The sequence below is a fragment of the Onychomys torridus genome, chromosome X (genome assembly GCF_903995425.1).
Source record: "Onychomys torridus chromosome X, mOncTor1.1, whole genome shotgun sequence".
NCBI lineage: Eukaryota > Metazoa > Chordata > Mammalia > Rodentia > Cricetidae > Onychomys > Onychomys torridus.
In genome coordinates this window covers 23,542,199-23,563,435 of record NC_050466.1, presented here as the reverse complement: position 1 = coordinate 23,563,435, position 21,237 = coordinate 23,542,199, and the positions used below count along the sequence as shown (strand labels likewise).

Here is a 21,237-nt window from a genome sequence, read left to right as displayed (position 1 = left end):
TTCATTCATTCTTTCACATAATGTTCATTCACTAATTAACCCAGTGTCCAGGAATGACCGACTAGTGGGAACACAGTGACTTTAGGGAGACATGCAGCAACATCCTGACTTCCAGTGTTTGCCTTGTCAGTGTCATAAAATACTCCTCTCCCCTTTTTCTGGTGTTAGGGATGGAAGTCAATGCTTCAAACACATTAGGTAAGCCCTTTGTTTGTCACTGACCTACTTACACTTCCCCTCAGCCTCCATTTCCAAACTCCTTTTTGTTTGTTCTGAGACATAGTCTCAATATGGAGCCTAAGATGGCCTCAAATTCCTGATCCTTTTGCCTGTATCTTTTTAGTGTGCAACCGATGCCAAACATCCCATCCCCTCACCCCCCAAAAATTTGAAATTAGAAATGTACTTACATATTTTGGAATTTGAGTCATTTTATTAAGTCAAGTTTAATCACTTAGACAGGCTAAGCTTTAAAATTAAACCAGGCAGATTAAGGTCTTCACATACCCATTTATCACCTATAATTTGATTTTGTGGCTTGGTATCATATGGCCAGCCAGGTCTTACCATGAAAACAAAACAAAACAAAAATCCATAAGCAGGGCTGGAGAGATGGCTCAGAGGTTAAAAGCATTGCTTGTTCTTCCAGAGGTCCTGAGTTCAATTCCCAGCAACCACATGGTGGCTCAGAACCATCTGTAATGAGATTTGGTGCCCTCTTCTGTCCTACATGGGTATGTGCAGACAGAACACTGTATACATAATAAATAAATAAATAAATCTTTAAAAAAAAGTCCATAAACAAACTGAAGAGCCTGGATTTGGATGCATCGAGGCAGTCGATTTAACTAATTCATGCCAAAAATTAGCTAGAAACAGGTTTACTGCCTATAAGAACAGCGTGACTGGTGACTCACCATATGATTTAGGTGAGTCATATAACCACAAATTACAGAGATGGTACAAATATAATGAGTGAGACACACAATGGCATGGTATTAAGGGGACCAGAGTAAAAGTGAGGGCTCTTGGGTGGTCGAGATGGCTCAGTGGGTAAGGCACTTGTAACCAAGCTTGACCACTTGAGTACAAGCCCTGGATCCCACATGGTGGAGTAGAGAACTGACCTCTCACCTCCACATGTGTTCTGTGGCATGCATACCCACACACATATGAAATAAAGAAACAAACAAATGTAACAGCAGTAAAGGCTCTTATGACTCTTATGAGGTAAGTCACCTAACTTCACTGTGGCTTTTCTTACTACTTTCAAAATTACAAAGAACTGTCCATTTCAGAGGGAAGTTATAAAATGAAGTAGGTAAAGTACTTTGAAATTTAGTTTTAGCGATGTATCAATAAATCCTGCGAGGGGCTGGACTCATGGCTCAGGGGTTAAGAGTGCTGACTCTTCTTCCAGAGTACCCTAGTTCAATTCCCAGCACCCACATGGCAGCTCACACCTGTCTGTAACTCCAGTTTCAGGGGACCCCGACACTCATGGCAAGACCACAAATGCACATAAAAAATAAAATATATTTAAAAAAGAAATCCTGTGAGGACACAAATTAACATGCCTAAATATGTTTTCCATATTCTTATGGTCACATGTTAGAAAAGTGATTTGACTCCTCCAAATTCTTATGTGAGGGTCACTACTGGCTTGTTGTTCTTGTTTTTGTGCTAGGCAAAGTGCTCTACCATTGAACTCTATCCCTACCTCCCTATTTGAAGGTCAATTGAATGTTGTGGTATAAGAACATCATTTTTATGATTTTACACAGCAACAACTGCCCCAACTCCCCCTGAGCCATTACACATTCTTCTGACTTAAGCACAACACATGACCATGTAGAGCGGAAGACAAAGAGAAAATAGATGCGAAACATTTTGAGAGCTATGAAAATGGCCACGAATGCATTTCATCATCCTACATCCCTGATTAATCAGACGCTGGTCCTCAACTGCTTCATTTTGTGTCAAACTAACCTGTAATTAGGTCAACACACTCTAATTAGAGGAATGATTCCTCAGGCTTACAGAGCGTTTATTCCTTTCAACTCCCTTTCATGTCCATTTTCTCATATGGTCTTCCCAATCACACAAGGCAGGAGGAAAAAGAATAGCTATATCCATTATGAATATATTTTGTTATGCTCATTTCATGTAAGTGAAAAAATACTGGTTTATAACTATTGTTAGTACTTGACTTTTCCATTAATTCTTACAGCTCACATAAAATATAACATATCTGAAAAGTTTATAACAGAAAACTAGGAAGTATATTCATTTTAATAATCAAATGAAATGTAGCCGAAAGAAAAACAGGTTTTTCCAGATCTGTTAGGACAAACTCTTAATAATTAACACAAACATTTGCTAATTTTTTTACCAATAAAGCCAAGATGCATGTTTGAATATTCAATGAAAAATATTTTTAGAAAGTTTTTCCCTATTTCAGAAAAGTAATTTAAAAAGACAAAATATTTTATAGGAGGTGGGATTTGGAGTCTATTGTTTTAATAACAGTTCCTTGAAAAACATCAATTGGTGTTCACACACTCTCATGTCTTTCTTTTGCCTCAAGACAATTGCTATTGATCTCACAGAAAGACCCTAATTTCGGGCAAAATAAGTTCCAGTATTTAATGAGCAAATACATTTTCAATGCCTTAGCTAAATATGCAAAACTCTTTATATAAGAAATCCCTAGTAATAATCATCAAGTAATATAACAAAGCTAAAGAAAGAACACTTGTGCTCGAGCACAAAGATAGACAACAGACAGACAGACAGACAGACAGACACACACACACAAACACACACACGAGAAATGAATATACAAAGAAAGTTTATTTTAAAAATGTACATGAGAGGGGCTGGAGAGATGGATCAGAGGTTAAGGACACTGGCTGTTCTTCCAGAGGTCCTGAGTTCAATTCCCAGCAACGACATGGTGGCTCACAACCATCTGTAATGAGATATGGCGCCCTCTTCTGGCCTGCAGGTGTACATGCAAACAGAACACTATATACATAATAAATAAATCTTTAAAAATAAAAAAAAATGTACACAAGGGGCTGGAGAGATAGTTTAGTGGTCAGATCTTCAAGAGAACCCAGGTTCAATTCCCAGCACCCACATGACAGCTCACAACTGTCTGAACTCCAGTTCCAGGGGATCTGGCACCCTCATACAGGCATACATGCAGGCAAAATGCCAATGCACATAAAAATAAATCTTAAAAAAAGAAAAAAATGTACAGAGGTAATTTTCAATGTAAAATACATATTGGGAGTGGGGTGGGGTGTATAGCTCAGTGATAAAGTACTTCCCTAGTTTAAGTGAAGCCCTGTGTTTTATCCTAGGAAATGCTAAGACTCTATCTATCTAAATATGTGCATACATTTTAACAGTAAAAGCTACTGAAATAATGGAGATTTTGAAAGCGAGATATTGTGGTACGTGTATGCCTGTGATCCCTGCTGGCCAGCCTAAGCTTCACTGGACCCTGTCTCAGAAAGAAACTAAATTAGGTTTGGAACAAGACCGCCGATCCAACATACAACATCTCAATTAATTATATCCTAGGTTTTCCTCAGTTTAAATTATTCTCTGGAAAGAACAGAATGATGAAAATCTGATTCTCCTGGGTTTTTATTCTTTATTTGAAACCAATATTCTTCCAATATCTATACAGAAGCCTAAGGTTAATAAGTACAGGCACACACAAAAAACGATTTCTGTTCTGTTGTCATTAATTACGAGTCATTATGTTGCCTTGGAAATCTTATACAAACTAAGACTTAGAATACTAAATAAACTGTCATCTAGACTTACACCTATTGAGACCATTATTTTAGTTACAATATAGACCTACATGATCAGTTTATACAACTCTCATCATCTAAAGACTGAGCACTCTATCTGCTTTCTTTTGTGCCACACTTGAAAAATTTCAGAACTGGAAAAAAATCAGAACTGTTAATTATTATGAATTAGAAAGGCTGACTCCTTCCAACTCTGAAATTCTTTCCTTCCAAATTAACGGCTCACATTTCACTGAAGTGTTGGCTCTGTGGAAGTGCAGATCCGTTCTGTACAATCTCATCCGGTTGCTGTCACCCACCAGCACTTAGAGCTGAGCTTTCAAATCCTTAACTCTTTCATTGCTTGATCAAAGCGTAGTTCTTTAAAATCATATGTGTGTGCCACACATGTGTACAAGCACACATATGTACCCTAGTGTGTAGGGAAGGCAAGAGGAAAATATGCAGAAGTTGTTCCTTTTCTCCCATACTATGGGTTCTGAGGATCACTCATCAGGCTTGTCCGTGCCTTTTACCTGTTCAACAATCTTTCCAGCTCTTGATCGGGGCAGTTGAGAGGCAATAAACAATTTGGGATTATCCTGAATTCAGCACTGAGTTACAATATTACCATTACAAAGTTCAAGTATATACTGTATGCAGGAGAATGTTTTTTGAAAGTGAGCTGGGCATTAGTGGTTCATGCCTAGAGTCTCAGCACTTTTAGAGGCAGCCAAGGCAAAAGGATTGCTAAATTTAAATCCAGCTGGGACTAGAGATTAAGACCCTACCTCAAAGCCGGATCTGTTGGCAAGTCTTTTGTTTGTTTTTTGATAATGACCATGATTTTTGACAGTGATAATATTGTCAAAGATTAACCAGTCCCTGCACAGACGGCCTGAAATACTTTTCTTTTTAAAAACAAGGTCTCATGTAACCTTAGTTGGCCTTGAACTCCTTTTGTCTTTCCCTTCTACATGCTGGGTTTACAGGCATGTGCCCTAACACCTGGCTGGAATAGAATTCTTCATTTAAGAATCTGTATTGTGGATTAGAAGGAACAGGACAACAGTCACTTTAAGTAGCTACTTGTAGATTTCCATCAGACCAAATTGCTCTCACATTCTGAAACTCTGGCCAGTATGTACCCTAACTCATGAAAGTCCCTCATTGCTGCCTGCCTCAGTGGGGCAGTGGGTTTTTTTTTTGTTGTTTTTTTTTTTGGTTTTTTGAGACAGGGTTTCTCTGTGTAGCTTTGCACCTTTTCCTGGAACTCAAGGCTGGCCTTGAACTCAAAAAGATCCACCTGGCTCGCCGCGCCCGCCCCCCCCCCCCAGGATTAAAGGCATGTGCCACCACTGCCCAGCCTTTTTTTTTTTTTTTTTTTTTTTTAAATTATTATATATACAATGTTCGGCCTGCTGGCCAGAAGAGGGCGCCAGATGTCATTGTAGATGGTTGTGAGCCACCATGTGGGTGCTGGGAATTGAACTCAGGACCTCTGGAAGAACAGCCAGTGCTCTTAACCTCTGAGCCATCTCTCCAGCCCAGGGCAGTGGTTCTTAGGATCACTATTTCTTGATTGACCTTTGGTTTTACAGTGACTATATGGTCTTTGAACACAAACAAGCTACTCTCTGAGGAGAATGGTGTTAACTATTTATATTTTAAATTTTTTTCTGGTCTTGGGGATCAAACTTAGGTTCTCATGTATGTTAGACAGATGCTATGCCACTGAGCTACACTTCTGGCCCTATTTTAATATATTTTTAAAAGTTTCATTACTCCTTTTTTTTAATTTTTGGAGAGTTTCTATCTGTGTAGCCCTGGCTGTCCTAGAACTCACACCGGCACCACACTGCCTGGCTCATTACTTTTAATTATGTGTACAATGTATCTCGAAGAGGAGTAGGTGTCTGTGTGTATGTGGTTTAGTGGGTAAGGAAGGGTACCTGCTGCCAAGCCTGATAATATGAGTTCAATCTACATTAGTTGATAGAATTTAGCTTGCATGAAGTCCTGGGTTTGATCCTCAATGCTCCAAATATCAGGCAATCCCAGTACTAGGGAGGTAGGGGAAGAAGGATCAGAAGTTCAAGTTTACTCATCCACATATAGAGTTTACAGCCAGTAGCTTGGGTTGATGCATCAAATCCTTTCTCAACAAAACAAAATCAAATACAAAGAAGATATCATTTTAAAGAATAGTGCTTTATTAAGTCTTAGTCACAGAAAAATAAGCTTTAATCTACAGCAAATGACAGATTATAGAGCAGAAAGCAATTTTCATAAATTTCCATACTGAAAGGTATGCACTAAATGAAAAACAGCCATAAAATTATATTCACAAATATAGTATTCTGTCTCAAAATGCTTAACATAATTATTCACAACACTAACAACAAAACAATTGGTCATTCTGTCAGGTGAAGTATAGTAACAAAAAATGCAAAACCAGAAACTACATTAAAGCCATTATTAACATCAAATTTTAAATGCAAGCTTATTGGTAAGTATTGACAGAGTGATAAACTCACACAGTAATCTTAAATGTCCATTAATAATACATAAGCACATAGCAAATGCCAAACATCTGTACTCACATCTGCAAACTGCAGCCTCTGAATGAGAACTTTACCACTCAAGCATTAATACTACATTATTTAATTTGGAAGTAGTAGGGACTGTCCTACTGTAACAATGATAAAGCACTACTTCCTGTGCAGTGAAAATTAGAGCATAATAGAATGAATTGTTGAAAAATGAACACCTGACACTTCCCAGGACAGGTAGCTGGTGTGGTGAGGGGTTTCTTGACTACAAACTATGTCCCAGGAAAGCATCTACCTCAGCAATAAAGTGAGGGTGGTGGTGTGTGAATGAGCTACTCTCTAAGGTAATTTCTAGCTAATAGTCTGTGATTTCATTAGGTAAGGAAGAAATCTACAGTGTGTTAAATGGTTCAGAGTCAAACTGAAATATTAAAATTGGAATAAGTTGATTGTTTCTATTAGGAAAACTCAACTGAATTTAGTAAGAATATATTTCTATTTAAATATTTTTTAAAAGGATTGGTATATTTTTTATTGCAATTTATAGCTTCATTATAAGAAGCATCCATAGGAATGAGTAATAGTAACTAAAAGTTAATGTCACTTAAGCTCTATGATTATTTTTATGTTATGTGTATGTGTGTATGTTTGCATGTACATGCATGTAGGTGCTCATGGAGGCCGGAAGAGGACACCACATAGCCTGAAGCTGAAGTTACATGCAGTTGTGAGCCACCATGTGGATGCTGGGAACCCTTGGTCCTTTAGAGAAGCAGCAAGTACTCTCAACAGCTGAGTTATCTTTCCAGGCTGTCTTTCAAGCTTTAGTCCAAGGCAAACCCATGGAAGGGTCTAAAAGTTTTAGGATGAAGCTGAGCAGTGGTGGTGCACACCTTTAATCCCAACACCTGGAGGCAGAGACAGGAGGATCTCTGATTTCAAGGCAAGCCTGGTCTACAGAGTGAGTTCCAGTCTACAGAGTGAGTTCCAGGACAGCCAGGGCAACACAGAAAAATCCTGTCTTGGGAAAAAAAGTTTTAGGATAAGAATTAACACTTAGAGCATATAAGAAACATTCTTCTTGAGTTGAGTTCCACCATCTTGGAGAAGATGGTTAAGGTACTACTCTCATAATTTTACAGATGGCTACTTTTTGTTTTTTCTCTTTTGTGTACGTGTCTGGGTGTAGGTGGATACCTGCCATGATGCATGTGTGGAGGGCAGGTGACCCAAAGGATAACCTTTGGGTGTTGGTGGGGCCTCATCTTCCATCTTGTTTAACAGTGTCTCTTTACTAATGCCTAAGCCAAATTAGCTGACCTTGAGCTTCTGGACATTATTCTCCTAGCTGCTTCCTGTCTCATGTAGGCATTCTAGGATTACAGACGCTCATGCTATTGCACCCAGCTTTCCTGTGGGTTCTGGAGATCTGAACTCAGGTTGTGAAGCCTATACAGCCAGTTTATTTCTTCATGAATGGTTACTTTTTTAAAAAGAGAAGATTTGACTAAAATGCTATCTGTCAGATATTTCTCCATTTTCTTATTTCTCCAATAGCAATGACATACAATCTATTTCATGATTTAAGTCTAATGGGAACAATACATGCAGCTAATGCTGGGGTGGTAGTTTCCATTCAGAGAGCTCAAGATAGAAATTTTACCTTACTAAAATTAAAACAGAAAAAAACAAACCACACATTGTAAACAACAAAACAACAAAATGTCATAACAACATAGCCAAATCACATTATATTAACTTACTACACTCACCTCACCTCTACCCCTAACCAAAGCAGGAGGCAAAATCTAGCAGGAGAGGTGTTAATCAGATAAACTGTATTTATTTAATAAATGCCAAACACTCACACAAACTTTTTCAACAACACAGTGAATTACAAATAAAATTAACTATTTATTACAAAATAACTCCAAATTTAACATGACTAATATGTAGCAAAATAGATGGTTACTTCAAAATCCTAGAGTGAACTTTATACAGAAAAGAACATCAACACAGATACTGAGAACTCTTGGGGGTGATTTGCATCTGGTTGTATTTTGACCTTCTAAGTGACCAATCTTTCCCACAGCTCTATTGGAAAGGATCTAGGATTTTGTTTTGTTTGTTTTAGTGTGAGCTCAGACCAACTCTGGTAAGTCTCCAACAATTTGATTAGAGTTGGAGTGCTGTAATTTTAAGAACCTGAAGCAACAGCATTTTCCAAACAATTCTTAAAATAAACTTGTTAGCCACATCAGCTTCATGAATTCAATTTCGCAACTCACGAAGACAAAAAAAGAGGTCTTGCTTAACTCTCAGCATACAAGTTTTAAAAAGAGTTTTGATGAACTGAGGCTCCCATAACAAGAAAAGCCTTATTCGAAAGCAATTCAGTCTTGAATCCTTGGATAACAATTAGATTAAACAAACTACCTACACGACTTGTACCTGAAGTGTTTTAGAAAACATTTTTTTTCTAAATTAATACCTTTATCCCCTTGTAGAATGCTTTAAATGTAAATTTAAATTTTAGTCAGTTTAGATCAAATTCAACTTAATGACTACATAACTGAACCTAAGTAGGAGACAATGCAAAGAACTAAGGATTTTCATGGGAGGGAGGGAGGGAGGGGGGGAGAGATAGAGAGGAGAGAGAGGAGAGAGAGAGGGGAGGGAGAGAGAGAGAGAGACAGAGAGAGACAGAGACAGAGAGAGACAGAGACAGAGACAGAGAGAGACAGACAGACAGATAGACGGGGGTGGGTGGGTGGGGAGCGCAGTCATGTACTTAATTCTGTTAATTTCTATTTAAATTTGCAATTAACCTCACTTACCATAGTAGTCAACAGATGTCAGGAGAACCTAACAATACTCTTTCTCTTAGAAAATACAACAAAAAGTCTAAACTGTAACAGTTTCACTCCCAAACTGTTCACTGTAGTAAAATAGACCAGTCTTTACAAGAGGTCTATCGTGATAATCATTTAAGGTAAATCCTGTGTTCTATGAAGCATTTTAGCTTGATTTTATTCATATTGACTCTTATACAAGTTGTTAAAAAATATTTAAACAACTACTCTTGTCAGTATGTTATTTCCAAGAGGCTTTAAGGATCTTGAGAAAATATTTTTAAAGTATTTACTACCATTACTAGTCAAGAAACAAACAAACATAAAACAGAGACTTAACATTCTGTACTATATACATCTTAATTCACCTAACAGTAAAAACTCACATGAAACTTTTAAGACACAAGATGACATGAGAATCTCAACAAGGAAAGCTGTCACTAACACTACAAGCAGTCTACAAACATGCTTCTACTTTGACTACACAAGCAGACAGATGTTTAAAATACTGGGTTAACAAAGATCTTTTAGTAAAGTGACTTAGGCAGGCTTAAACTAGCAAGGATTAAGGGTGAATCCTTACTAATTAATTGGAAGATCTGAGACATATTTTATATTTCATTTTACAAAATCAGAAATATTTATTTTGAAACAAGATAAGAAGACATGATCTACCAGTCAGAAAACTACCACTCAGAAATATTTTTCATCCACAAAGCAGGTAAAACAAAAATATTTAAACTTCACATTGGCACCAGAAAGGTTAACTGGCCTGCCTTCTTGGATCAGAAAAACTAAAACTGAGTGATAAGTAGTTTTGCAGACATCTGAACATGCCTAAGCCTTTAAATCAGTAAAATATTTTCTAAAAATTCTGATTATATAAAAGTAATACATACCTATATAAACTTCAAACAGAATAAAATGAAAAAAAGAGAGAAGGGCTCCTATAATCCCCCTATAAGACCCATGCCCCCACCCCCCTCAAGAAAAAAAAACATATTTAAGAGTGTGATGCTTATCTTTCCAAATCTCTTTTGTCCTATACAGATATAAAATTCACACACCTTGATTTGGCTCAAACTATACATAGTGTTTTGCCATTTGTATTTTACACTTACTGTATCTTTGTTGTCTTTCCATGTTAGTATATGCTGGTTACATAGTAGTCTACCATTAAATACCTTTTGGGAGATGGCAAAATCACTTGAAAAAAATCATTCACACAAGTACGTTTATAATTTTGAAAGGAAACAGACAGAATCATAAAATACAGAAACAAACATCTAAAGACAATGTTTATCCTCCCACCAGTGTGGAACAGTTCATTCCTTGTTCACAATAAACAAATTAAATGATTGGGTAGATTAACTCAAATCTCCCTGCTTATACAGAACACTCCATTTGTTAAGCTTATCCAAAAGGAATGAAAAACGCAGGTAATTAATTCACTTACACACAGAAATCAAGTCAGTGTACTACAAATACATAAGGTGAAAAGTTACAATATTAAATGCTTCTTTGTCTGAGGTTTCAATTGAGTAAAAAATTGGATAAACAATATAGCTAATAACCTGAAAGAGCTAGAAATTCAAAGTTTAGACTGCAACAGTGCTGGTAACATTTGTTTCCACTTGGAAGCAGATGCTAATGGAATGCAATGCTGATTACTTAAAGTTTGCTCACATCACACATTCAATTAGAATAAGAAGAACATAACATGCCTACTGTGGCTCTGAATTAAGACATAAAAATTTTTTGCTTGAACGTAATGATTGTGTAGCACATGGGACATTTGTCAACTGCTTCGGCACATTGTTTACAAGTGACCAGATGTCCGCAAGGAACAAAAACTACAGCAATATTTTTATCCATGCAGATTTTGCAAAGCTTCTCTTCTTGCAGGCGTCTTAGCTGCTCTTCAGTACTAATGTCTGCACAAAGAGAAAAACAACATATACTAGTTTGGGGGTTTGTTGTTTAAAGTCATTGAAACACTGAACCCTTTCTGTGTGCCAGACATGCAAGTCTTGGGAGACATGAAAATGACTCACACATGGCACGCATTCTTAAGTAGTTTGTATGCTAGTGGGAGAGACTGTGAGCTGCAGCTAGAGAGGGAAGTACAAAGTACAAAGTAGTAAGTACTATAATAAAGTTACATACAAAGTGCTCTGGGGCAAGATGAACAAGTTGTTCTTCTGCCTGGCTGGTTGGGGAAGGCGTCATGAGAAAGAGGTGGACTGTGACATTTAAGCACAGGCAACAATTTGCCAGGCAGAAAAGCAAGGATGAAATAAAAGTGACGTCTCTGAAGGGCACTAGTAAGACAAGGATCCATTTAATGGACACTTCTCCAGTGGGACAAGTAGGATTTGGTGTTTCCATGAGGGCTAAAGAGAGAGAGAGGAACTAAAGTTGGGTTTGCTAATGTGTCAAGGAGACGAGACTCACTTGTTTTTTCCCTTTGGTATGTATGTTGGAGGAGGGGTGTCATTGATGTTGGGTATGGAAGTTGAGGATATTGTATACTGTCCATTGTGCCACATCCCTACCTCTTGTGGCATTTAAAAAAACAAGCTTTCTTTTTAAAAAATCATTTATTGCATTTATTTATATTTGTGTGGGTGTGTATATTGTAGCACATGTGTGAAAGCCAGAGGGCAACTTTCAAGCCCTGCTTCTCTCATTCAACCACATAGGTTCCAGGATCAAACTCCAGCTGGGTCTTCAGGCTTGGAAGCAGTCACGCCATCCCTGCTAGGCTCTTCTACTAACTCTAAAACTTCTAGTGCTAGTCACACTGGCACATGGGAATTACTTTATTTTATATATATCACATCGTATATCATATCATTATGGAAACATTCAAGGCATTTCCCTATTTCACTATGTAGTACCTTTAAAAACAACAAGCCTGGTGTGGTGGTGCATGTCTTCAATCCCAGCACTCAGGAGGCAGAGGCAGGCAGATCTCTGTGAGTGTGAGGCCAGCCTGGTCTACAGAGCGAATTCTGGGACAACCAGGGCTGTTACACAGAGGACACCCTGTCTTGAAAAACCAAAAAACCAACAACCAACCAACCAAACAAACAACAAACAAACAAACAAAAAAACCAGGGTCTCACTATGTGGCCCTGGTTAGCCTGGAATTTAAGAGATCTGCCTGCCTTGCCACCTGAAATGCTAGGATTAAAGGTTTGTGCCAGCATGCCTGGCATCACATCTTTTTATGACATTTAGTGTCCTAGAAGGGAACATTACTTACAAAATATGTTTAGAAAGCAATAGTTTAATTTCATTCAAGTACTTATTGAACACTTACTTAGACACTTGGTATACAATGAATAAATACATACATGTATTTTAGACATCCAATATGCAGACAAGGAGGGAACATAAGTAAACAGGAAACTTTGATACACTACGGTGACTAAGGTATTAAATGAAGGCCCTTCAAGGAAATTACACCTAGCGTGGGTCATACAGAATGTAGAGGAGTTACCTAGAAGAGGGAGGGGCCTTGGAGACCAGAGCAATGACAGAAACTGCTTTAGGTGAAAGAAATGACTTGAAGCATGTTCTAAGAGATAGAACATGACTTATAGGCGCACAGGTAAAAACTGGTCATTGAATCTGAGGGAAAAGAGACCAGTACAGATGACCAGTAAGAACTGACCCTTAAAGATACGGCAAAGCATGGAAGAACTGGGACTAGAGTTAGTATCTCATGTATCCTAGCTGGCCTCAAACTCATTATGTAGCAAAAGATGACCTTGAACTCCTGACCCTCCTGCTTGTACTTCCCAAATTCTGGGATTAAAGGCATACAGTTCATGCTGTGTTGAGACTAGAATCCTGGGCTATCCACATGCCACACAAGCTCTCTCAAGTGAGCTCTATCCTGAGAATATCCCTTTCCTTCTGAAGCAGAGTCTTGCTATGTAACCTGAAATGACCATGAATCTAGGCCAGCTCTTTCTGCTTTAACCTCTAGAGTGTTGGGATTATAATGCCCAGGAATTAATATTCCTCCTGGGTTTGATTGTGATTTCATTTTACAGACCCAATGGAATGAACTCAAATACTGATAGGATCAACTCTACTTTTTCTAGTCAGCCACATACTGAGGATGCCCCTGACTAGTAATTTACCACTGGCAATTGCTTCATACCACAAAGGTGACTATTGTGTTCTACATCCTTGCCTATAGCAGCTTTTTGTTGTTGTTTCTGAATCAGGGTCTCTCTATGCAGATCTGTCTATTCTGGAACTTGCTATAGATATCAGGCTGGCCTTGAACTCACAGAGGTCTTATTGCCTCTGCCTTCTGAGTGTTAGGATTAAAAGCCTGTGTCACCACACTCAGGGCTCTTTCTTCTTGTATTTTTCACAAGGTTCCCTTTGAGATCAGCATGTCCCAGGTACAAAAAAATAAAGGCTTGGTATCTGGATAACATTTGGTGACCCTTTCTAATATTTTTAGTATATTATTTCGAACTTTGGGAGACATGGTCTTGTATGTTGCTCAGACTGGCCTTGAGCTTCTAGGCTGAAGTGATCCTACCACCTTAGCCTCCAAAGCAGCTGAGACTATAGATTGCTGGGACTACTATGCCTTAGCTTAGGAACTTGTGTTTTTTATCTGTTCTTAAATAACATTTGTGTGTGTGTGTGTGTGTGTGTGTGTGTGTGTGTGTGTGTGTGTGTGTATAGAGTACATTTGTGCAGGTACTTGCGGAAAGCACAAGAGGGTGTCAGGTATCCTGGATCCGGAGTTACAGGCAGTTGCAGACACCCTAGCATAGATGCTGGGGACAAAACTTGTGTCCTCTGCTGGAGTACTATAAATTTTTAATCACCAAGCCATCTCTCCAGCCTCTTTCATGTATTTTTAAAAAAAATTTTCCCCTCAGGTATTAAAACAAAATATCATGAGCCATAGGTCTGATTGCTTCTTGCCATGTCTTCCCATAAGACTTTCAGAATCAAGAGATTACTGGCCAAGAAACAAAGGCAATATTGTCGTCCCGACCCCAGAGATTTAGATGAAAACTGGTAACAAAGTCAGGTACAACTCCAAGAGAAGACACTGGAGGAGAATTACGTCATCCATCAATCCTATCAGATGGAGCTGAATATTTTAACCTCTGGAGACTTGGTCATGTTTAAATTGGGGGTCTGGTTTGCTTTTCTGTTTCACAAGAGCTAATTTTTTAAAATAATAAAGCATGAAGAACCTTAAAACAAACTGTGTGTACATGTGTCTATATTTGTGCTTGCTTGTGTACATGAAGGGTAGAGACTTATGTCAGGTATCTTCTCAATTGCTCCTCCACATTATTTTTTGAGACAGTCTCTCTCTGACCCTGGAATTCACCAATTGGCTGGCTGGTCAGGAATCCCTGAGGATCTGCTTGTCTCTCTTCCTCACATCCCTAGTGTTGGGGTTACAGGTGTACCACATCTGGCTTTTAGGTCAGTCTTGAGATCCAAACTTAGGTCCTCATGTTTACAGAACACTTTAACCACTAATAGCTGCCTCCCTATGCCAGAATCTTTAAAAGCATGTTTTATTTGACATTATTTAAAGTATTTTCTTTTGCTGTTTTGTTTTCAACAGAACTTACAATGCTGCTTGGCTAGCCTGAAACTAGTTATCTTATTGCCTCTCCCTCTGAATATGGAGATCAGAAGTGTGGACCACCATCTGGCTTTCTCTATAAAATGTACAGTATTAGGATTTATTTTAATTCAAAGCCTATTTAATAGCATGCCCCCCCCTCATGTTTTCACATATGAAAAGTTGCAGAATACTTTAAAATCAAACTGTTTCAGTTATAAAACTTAGATTCTACACACAATAATAAAAGCCTCTGTTGTTCTTTGTCTAAAACAGTCTAAACCAGATAACAGTGGTGATGTATACCTTTAACCCTACACATGAGAAGCAGAAGCAGGTAGATTGCTGAGAGTTTGAGGCCAGCATTCTTTACAAAGTGAGTTCTAGCACAGCCTGGGCTGTTACAAGGTAAGATCCCATCTCAAACAATCAAAAAATACTTTATCTCGTACAAGGTCTTAGGCTCAATCCCAAGCACCTCATAAACTAGGAATAATGCTGCATGCCTGTAATCCCAGAACTTGGGAGGTGGAGGCAGGAGGAGCAGAAATTCAAGGTCATCCTCAGCTACTAAGCAATTCAAAACCAGCTTCTGTTAGAGACTCTATCTAAAAAACAAACTTAAAATGTGATTCCTGTACAAGATCTTCCAATGTGATACGAACTGAATGTTTGTGTTCCTAACATTTATATGCTCCAGCCTTACTGTTCCACATAGTGATGTTTAGAGGAAGGGCTTTAGGAAGTATAATAATGTGCTATTGAACAATGATTTGGTAAACCAGAAATCATGTATTTGTTCCAGATCACAAGTGAATTGAAAAAAATCCTATCATCTAGTGACGTTTCAGCCAGCCTAATGTTATGGCATAATGCATCACATGTTTGTGATGATGCTGGTATTAACTAACTAGTCATATGAAAACATAGCATACATATCAATACATGATAATGAAAAGAAAAAAAAAACTATGCTACTGGTTCACTTTATTGTTAGAATATACTCCTTCATATAAATATAACTACCATGAAACAATGTCATATCATGTCAGCAGAAGCCTCATGGCACATATCTTATGTTTATAAAGTATCTTGGTTGTATCAAGAAGCCAGATCAAGACAGGTGGTGATAACACACGCCTGTAATGCCAGCACTCAGGAGGCAGAGGCAGGTGGACCTCTGTGAGTTCGAGGCCAGCCTGGTCTACAGAGTTAGTCCAGGCAGATCAAGTAACTGACATATACCATCTATATTTGTATAAGTATATTCGATGACATTCATTCAATGATGAGATTGTTTAACAATGCATTTCTCAGAACATATCTCCATTGTTAAGCAATGTATGAATACAATTAGGTTATATGAAGTCATGAACATGAGAACTCCTGGGGGAATTAATATTCTAGTAAGTAGAGGAAGAAAGACCGGAGAGGCTATAAACTCTACTTTGGGAAGGCAACTAGCTGCAGGAAGACCTAGATTTTGGACTTTTCAGTCTGTGAGAAACAAATGCATTTTGATTAAACTATCTATTCTCTGGTATTTTGCTAAAGTAGCCTCAGAAACACAGCATTGGGGGCATACTTAAAAAAACACTAATATGTTGACTATATATTGAAGTATTTGTAGATGATGATACACAGGATGTCTTATATTTACTTTGAAGTGCTATGGCCAAAAAGATACGAGAAGATGAGAATCAAGATGGGAAAGAGTTGCTTATTATTGAAGCTGATTCATTGTTCTTTCCACTTCTGTGGATGTTTGAAATTTATCATAATCAAAGAGTAAAAAATGTTTCTTCCATGGGGATATTATAAAAGGAAATGAATGGGCTGCAAAGTTGTTCCTTTCATTTTAAAGGAAATCCATACCTTTGTGCAATGAGGTCTGGCTTGCCTCATCCTGTGCAGTATCTTTCTGAGCACTCACTAGATCTGCAATCAGAACCTCAAGTGACAGATAGCTGCTCCCAGACGTTTGGATTTTTTCTTCCATTGTTCTCTTAATGTCCCGGAAACTAAATCCCATTCGTATAGCTTCTTGTACCATAGGATTCTGGAAGATGGCATCATCTGAAATCAAAGTTGGATGGAGAAAGAACACAGCTAAAGGCCGCACCACCACTGCCCAGCACACCTGGCTTTCTAGTAACATCTTCACCACAGAAATATATGCTAAAAAAAAAATTTATAGCAACTTCATTAAACATACCATAATAATTTGGCCACAAAACTAAATACAGATTTATTTTAATAAGCATATTTACCAATTTTTTTAGTTAGTGAAGGTGTTTTTTCCGCAGTTCTTACCTAAAATAGAAATATGAATGGTAAGAATTCACTTTAGTAGAAAGCAATTATCTCAATTTGAAAAGTTAATAAACTTAAAAGAAATTAGCTTTATTCTAATTTAAAACATGACTATTCACAAGAGCATAGCCTGAGGGAACAGAAGGAAGTTAAGACTATTTAATCCAACATCACTACCTTACAGACAAGAAGCTGAGGGCCAATGAGATCAAATGACTTCCTGAGGGGAAACAAACACAAACTAAACTACAAAACTAATGGTAGTGTCAACTCTAGACTCCCATTTCAATCCAGGATGCTGCCCACAACTAATGCTTTGACTACCCTTTGTCCTATGTATCTACTCAGATACATTTTTATGGTTTTTTTTTTGTCCCGGCCTTGTTTATGATAGCCAGATAAGGTATAACTGATGTATATCTCCAGCCTTCTTTTTGCAATCTTAAGTACTATGTGCTAAAAGTAACTAAAGAGTTGGCTCAGCAGTTGAGAACACTTGCTGCTCTTGCAGAAGACCAGAGTTCAGTTCCCAGAATCCATATTGGGTAGCTCACTACTGCCTGTAACTGTAACACCAGCTCTAGGGATCGCCCTCTTCTGTTTTCCTCAGGTACCTGCACAACACACACACACACACACACACACACACACACACACACACACACACACACACGCAAAATCAACCAACCAACCAACCAATCAATCTTTTTTTTTTTTAGATAGGCTCCCCATGGAGCACTGACTAGCCTCAACCTAGTTTCTATTCATTCATTCATTTTTCCCGGAGCTGGGGACCGAACCCAGGGCCTTGCACTTGCTAGGCAAGCCCTGTACCACTGAACTAAATCCCCAAACACCAATCAATCTTTTTTAAAGGTGAAAATTGCCAAGCATGATGGCAGATTCCTTTAATCTCAACACTCAAGAGGCAAAGGCAGGCACATCTCAGGTTTACAAGGCCGGCCTGGTCTACAGTGTGAGATGCTGTTCATTACACAAAAGCCTAATTTCTGAAGGCTAAATGATTTCAGTATTTTAAGTTCTTTACATACACCCATTCTGACCACAGCAATACATTGTTTTACTCTGATCTTTTCAAAAATTTGCTTCCGAGTTAAGATGTAGAAACTTTTTTCAAGTCCTCTCCTTTAAAGTTTACTACACATCAATTATAGTAGTATACCATGCATTTTACTAGAAGAAATCATTAGAAAAACAAATAGTACAGATTTTGAAAAGATATATTACACAACAGGCAACTTACCAAAGATTCCCCAAGTGAATGGGTTAAATGAATATTATTTATATATTCTTGCCCCTTCTCATCCAACAGATATTTACACCTAAAAGATGAAAGAAAATGAAACTCTACTAGTTAATAACTTAGTGAAGTATTAGTAAAGCCCATCTCTAGTATATAAATTCTATTAACTATCTTTTGGGAGCAGAGAGATGGCATTTTCTGACAAATCTGAATTTGGCCTGAACTCAATCCCAGGAATTCACATAGTGGAAGAAGAGAACAGACTCCTGCAAGCTGTCCACTTGTGCACTATGGGATGTGAGGTGCCCCCCAGGCAATAAAGAAATAAATGTAACTTTAAAACGTACCTTTTCATTGTTATTATCTTTTTGTACGTAGTACTAGGGACTAAACTCAAGGCCATGTGCATGTTAAACAAGCATTCCATCACTATATATGTCTAATCAGTTCTAAACCCCTTCCTTTGGTCTCAAACTTGCTATGAAGCCAAAGATGACCTTGGACTTCTAATCCTCCTGCATACATATCTCAAGTGCTGGGATTATAGTCAGGAATAGGCATAAATCACTCTAGTCTTTTAAAAAATACATCTTTTCATTTGAGATAGGGTCTTGATAAATTGCCCAGGCTGGCCTTGATTGTGCTTTCTAACCTAAATAGGCCTTGAAATCCCCCATCTTATCAGACTCCCAAGTAGCTGAGATTAAAGGCCTCAGCTTCACTGTTTCTAGGGAGCCACAAAGCAAACTGCTACCCAATTCCTTATCCAGTTGTCATTTCAAGGCTAAAATAATGCTCCTATTATTCATGTTAATAATATCAATTTTAGAACTTTCAAATTTCAAGCAAGAGTTACTAAATTAGGAACCAATTTTGGTGGCATATGCCTGTAATCCCAGCACTTGGGACACTGAGTCAGGAAGACTGATATGAAAACTAGGCTAACCTAGGGTATATAGCCATATCCTGTCCCCACCAAAAATCATAGTTATTAGCTAGGTATGGTGGCAAACACCTGGAATATATGCACTTAGAGGGTTAAGCCAATCAAATCAAAAATTTAGCACCATCGTTGGCTACATAATGAATGCTTGCTAGTCTGAGCTCCAAGAGACTCTGTCTCAAAAAAGAAACAAACAAATAAGACAGGCATGGTACCACACCTCTGTAATACTCAAGAGGCAAACCTGGAGGACTGCCATAATTTTTAAGTCTAGCCTGGTCTACATAGGAAGTTGCAGGCCAGTTAAGGCAACATAACAAGACTGTATTTCAAAACACACACACACACCCACACACACATACACACCCACACACACACACACACACCCGAGATCCACCTGCCTCTGCCTCATGAGTGCTGTGATTAAAGCGATGCATCACTAGCACCCAGCCAACACTGACATTTTTCAAAAGTTCAAATTGGTAAATCTTTTTTTAAACCAATACTGAACACTTAAATATATAGTAGAAACTCATACAACTTATACAGCTGAGTACTTTATTTTACAAATGACAAAGGAACTGAAACAAGAGAGTTTCAAGATGAAGGCCAGGCTGGAAGACATTGTGAATTTCTGGCCAACCTGAGCTAATGTGAAATCTTGTTTCAAATTAAAACCAAACAAAACACAAATAGTTAATAATATACATTATGACACTTCTTCAGGACTTCTCATGGCACCATAGGTGTAGGCCAATCTCCAAAGAGCCTACTTCTAAATAAAAAGTGTATATTTCTTTGTATAGTATACTAAATAAAAAGTAGACATTTTTGTAATTTGGTGTTTAGAAATGGAACCATCTAAGTATCATATGATATATGAACAGTGAGTGTTTTGGTTACCAGAAGTCTTAGGCGGTTTTTTTTTCCCCTACAAAGTAGGTGACCCCATTTCTATAAACCTGGTGTGAATTTCCAGCCATAATGAAGGCAAAAATAGTTGAGGTGAAAAGTAATTCAAATCTTTCCATGCACAATGTCCAACATTCCTATTACTGAATGAACAATTAAGAATCTTACCCTGGATACCACTTAGCATGCTGTTCCCAAGGGTCTTCACTTGGCTTCCAATCTGTGAGCCCTCCTCCACAGTGAAAGCACTTCACTTTATCACCTTCACCTAAGGAAATATACAAGTGCATGTAAACGTTTTCAGAAAAATGCCCACTCAAACATTTAAGGGGTATCTAAGTTACATAAAATCTCATGGCTTAAAAGAAGACATTCACATTCCATCTAGATACAATTTTTATCATTTGAGGGGAAACATATTCTAAATTCACAGTCTCAACATGAGGGGCTTTGTAGAAGACAACGAAAATAAAATCAAATTTTTATGTTAAAAACTACAATTGTTACATTCTTTCTAGTGTATGTCATTTGGGCTATTACCATTTCACTTACTTCATCAAACTGAAATTTGTCAAGTTATATTCCAAATGTTAAAAACAATAAAATTCAGCATAAATTACAAAATAAGTGTCTTTAACAACAGAGCTCTCTGACATGAAACAGACCTTTAAGATTACTATGTTATAAAAATGATAAGATTTGAAATAATTAATATTTTGGTATTACTCAATCTTAAGATAAATGGGCCAGGCATGTAGATAGAAAATATTCCTAGAAACCACCAAACTACTGGATATTCTTGAGACATCTACAGGAACTGTTTCAAAAATACTCTGAAGTAGCAAGGCATAATACAGGGTGGCTTTCAAATATGTAGTGTATGTTTTAAAGGTAGATGTTAATTTTTGTTTGGTTGGTTTTTTGAGAGAGGGTAGCATGATGTACCCCAAACTGCTCTCAAACTCATCT

The 21,237-nt window shown here is 37.8% G+C and overlaps 1 protein-coding gene across 6 annotated transcripts in view; it reads right to left on the bottom strand.

The window, feature by feature from the left end:
- Positions 1 to 9,090: 9,090 nt before the first annotated feature.
- Positions 9,091 to 21,237, bottom strand: part of LOC118573844 (X-linked inhibitor of apoptosis) — a 31,674-nt gene continuing 19,527 nt past the window's right edge. For all 6 annotated transcript variants that reach the window (XM_036174298.1, XM_036174297.1, XM_036174299.1 and 3 more), the window contains 5 exons: positions 20,437 to 20,536; positions 18,414 to 18,492; positions 17,107 to 17,149; positions 16,712 to 16,912; positions 9,091 to 11,147 (listed from right to left, as the gene is read on the bottom strand). In XM_036174298.1, the coding sequence (XP_036030191.1) occupies positions 10,954 to 11,147; positions 16,712 to 16,912; positions 17,107 to 17,149; positions 18,414 to 18,492; positions 20,437 to 20,536 (617 nt within the window). In that variant the 3' untranslated portion in view covers positions 9,091 to 10,953. The remainder of the gene's footprint in view (positions 11,148 to 16,711; positions 16,913 to 17,106; positions 17,150 to 18,413; positions 18,493 to 20,436; positions 20,537 to 21,237) is intronic.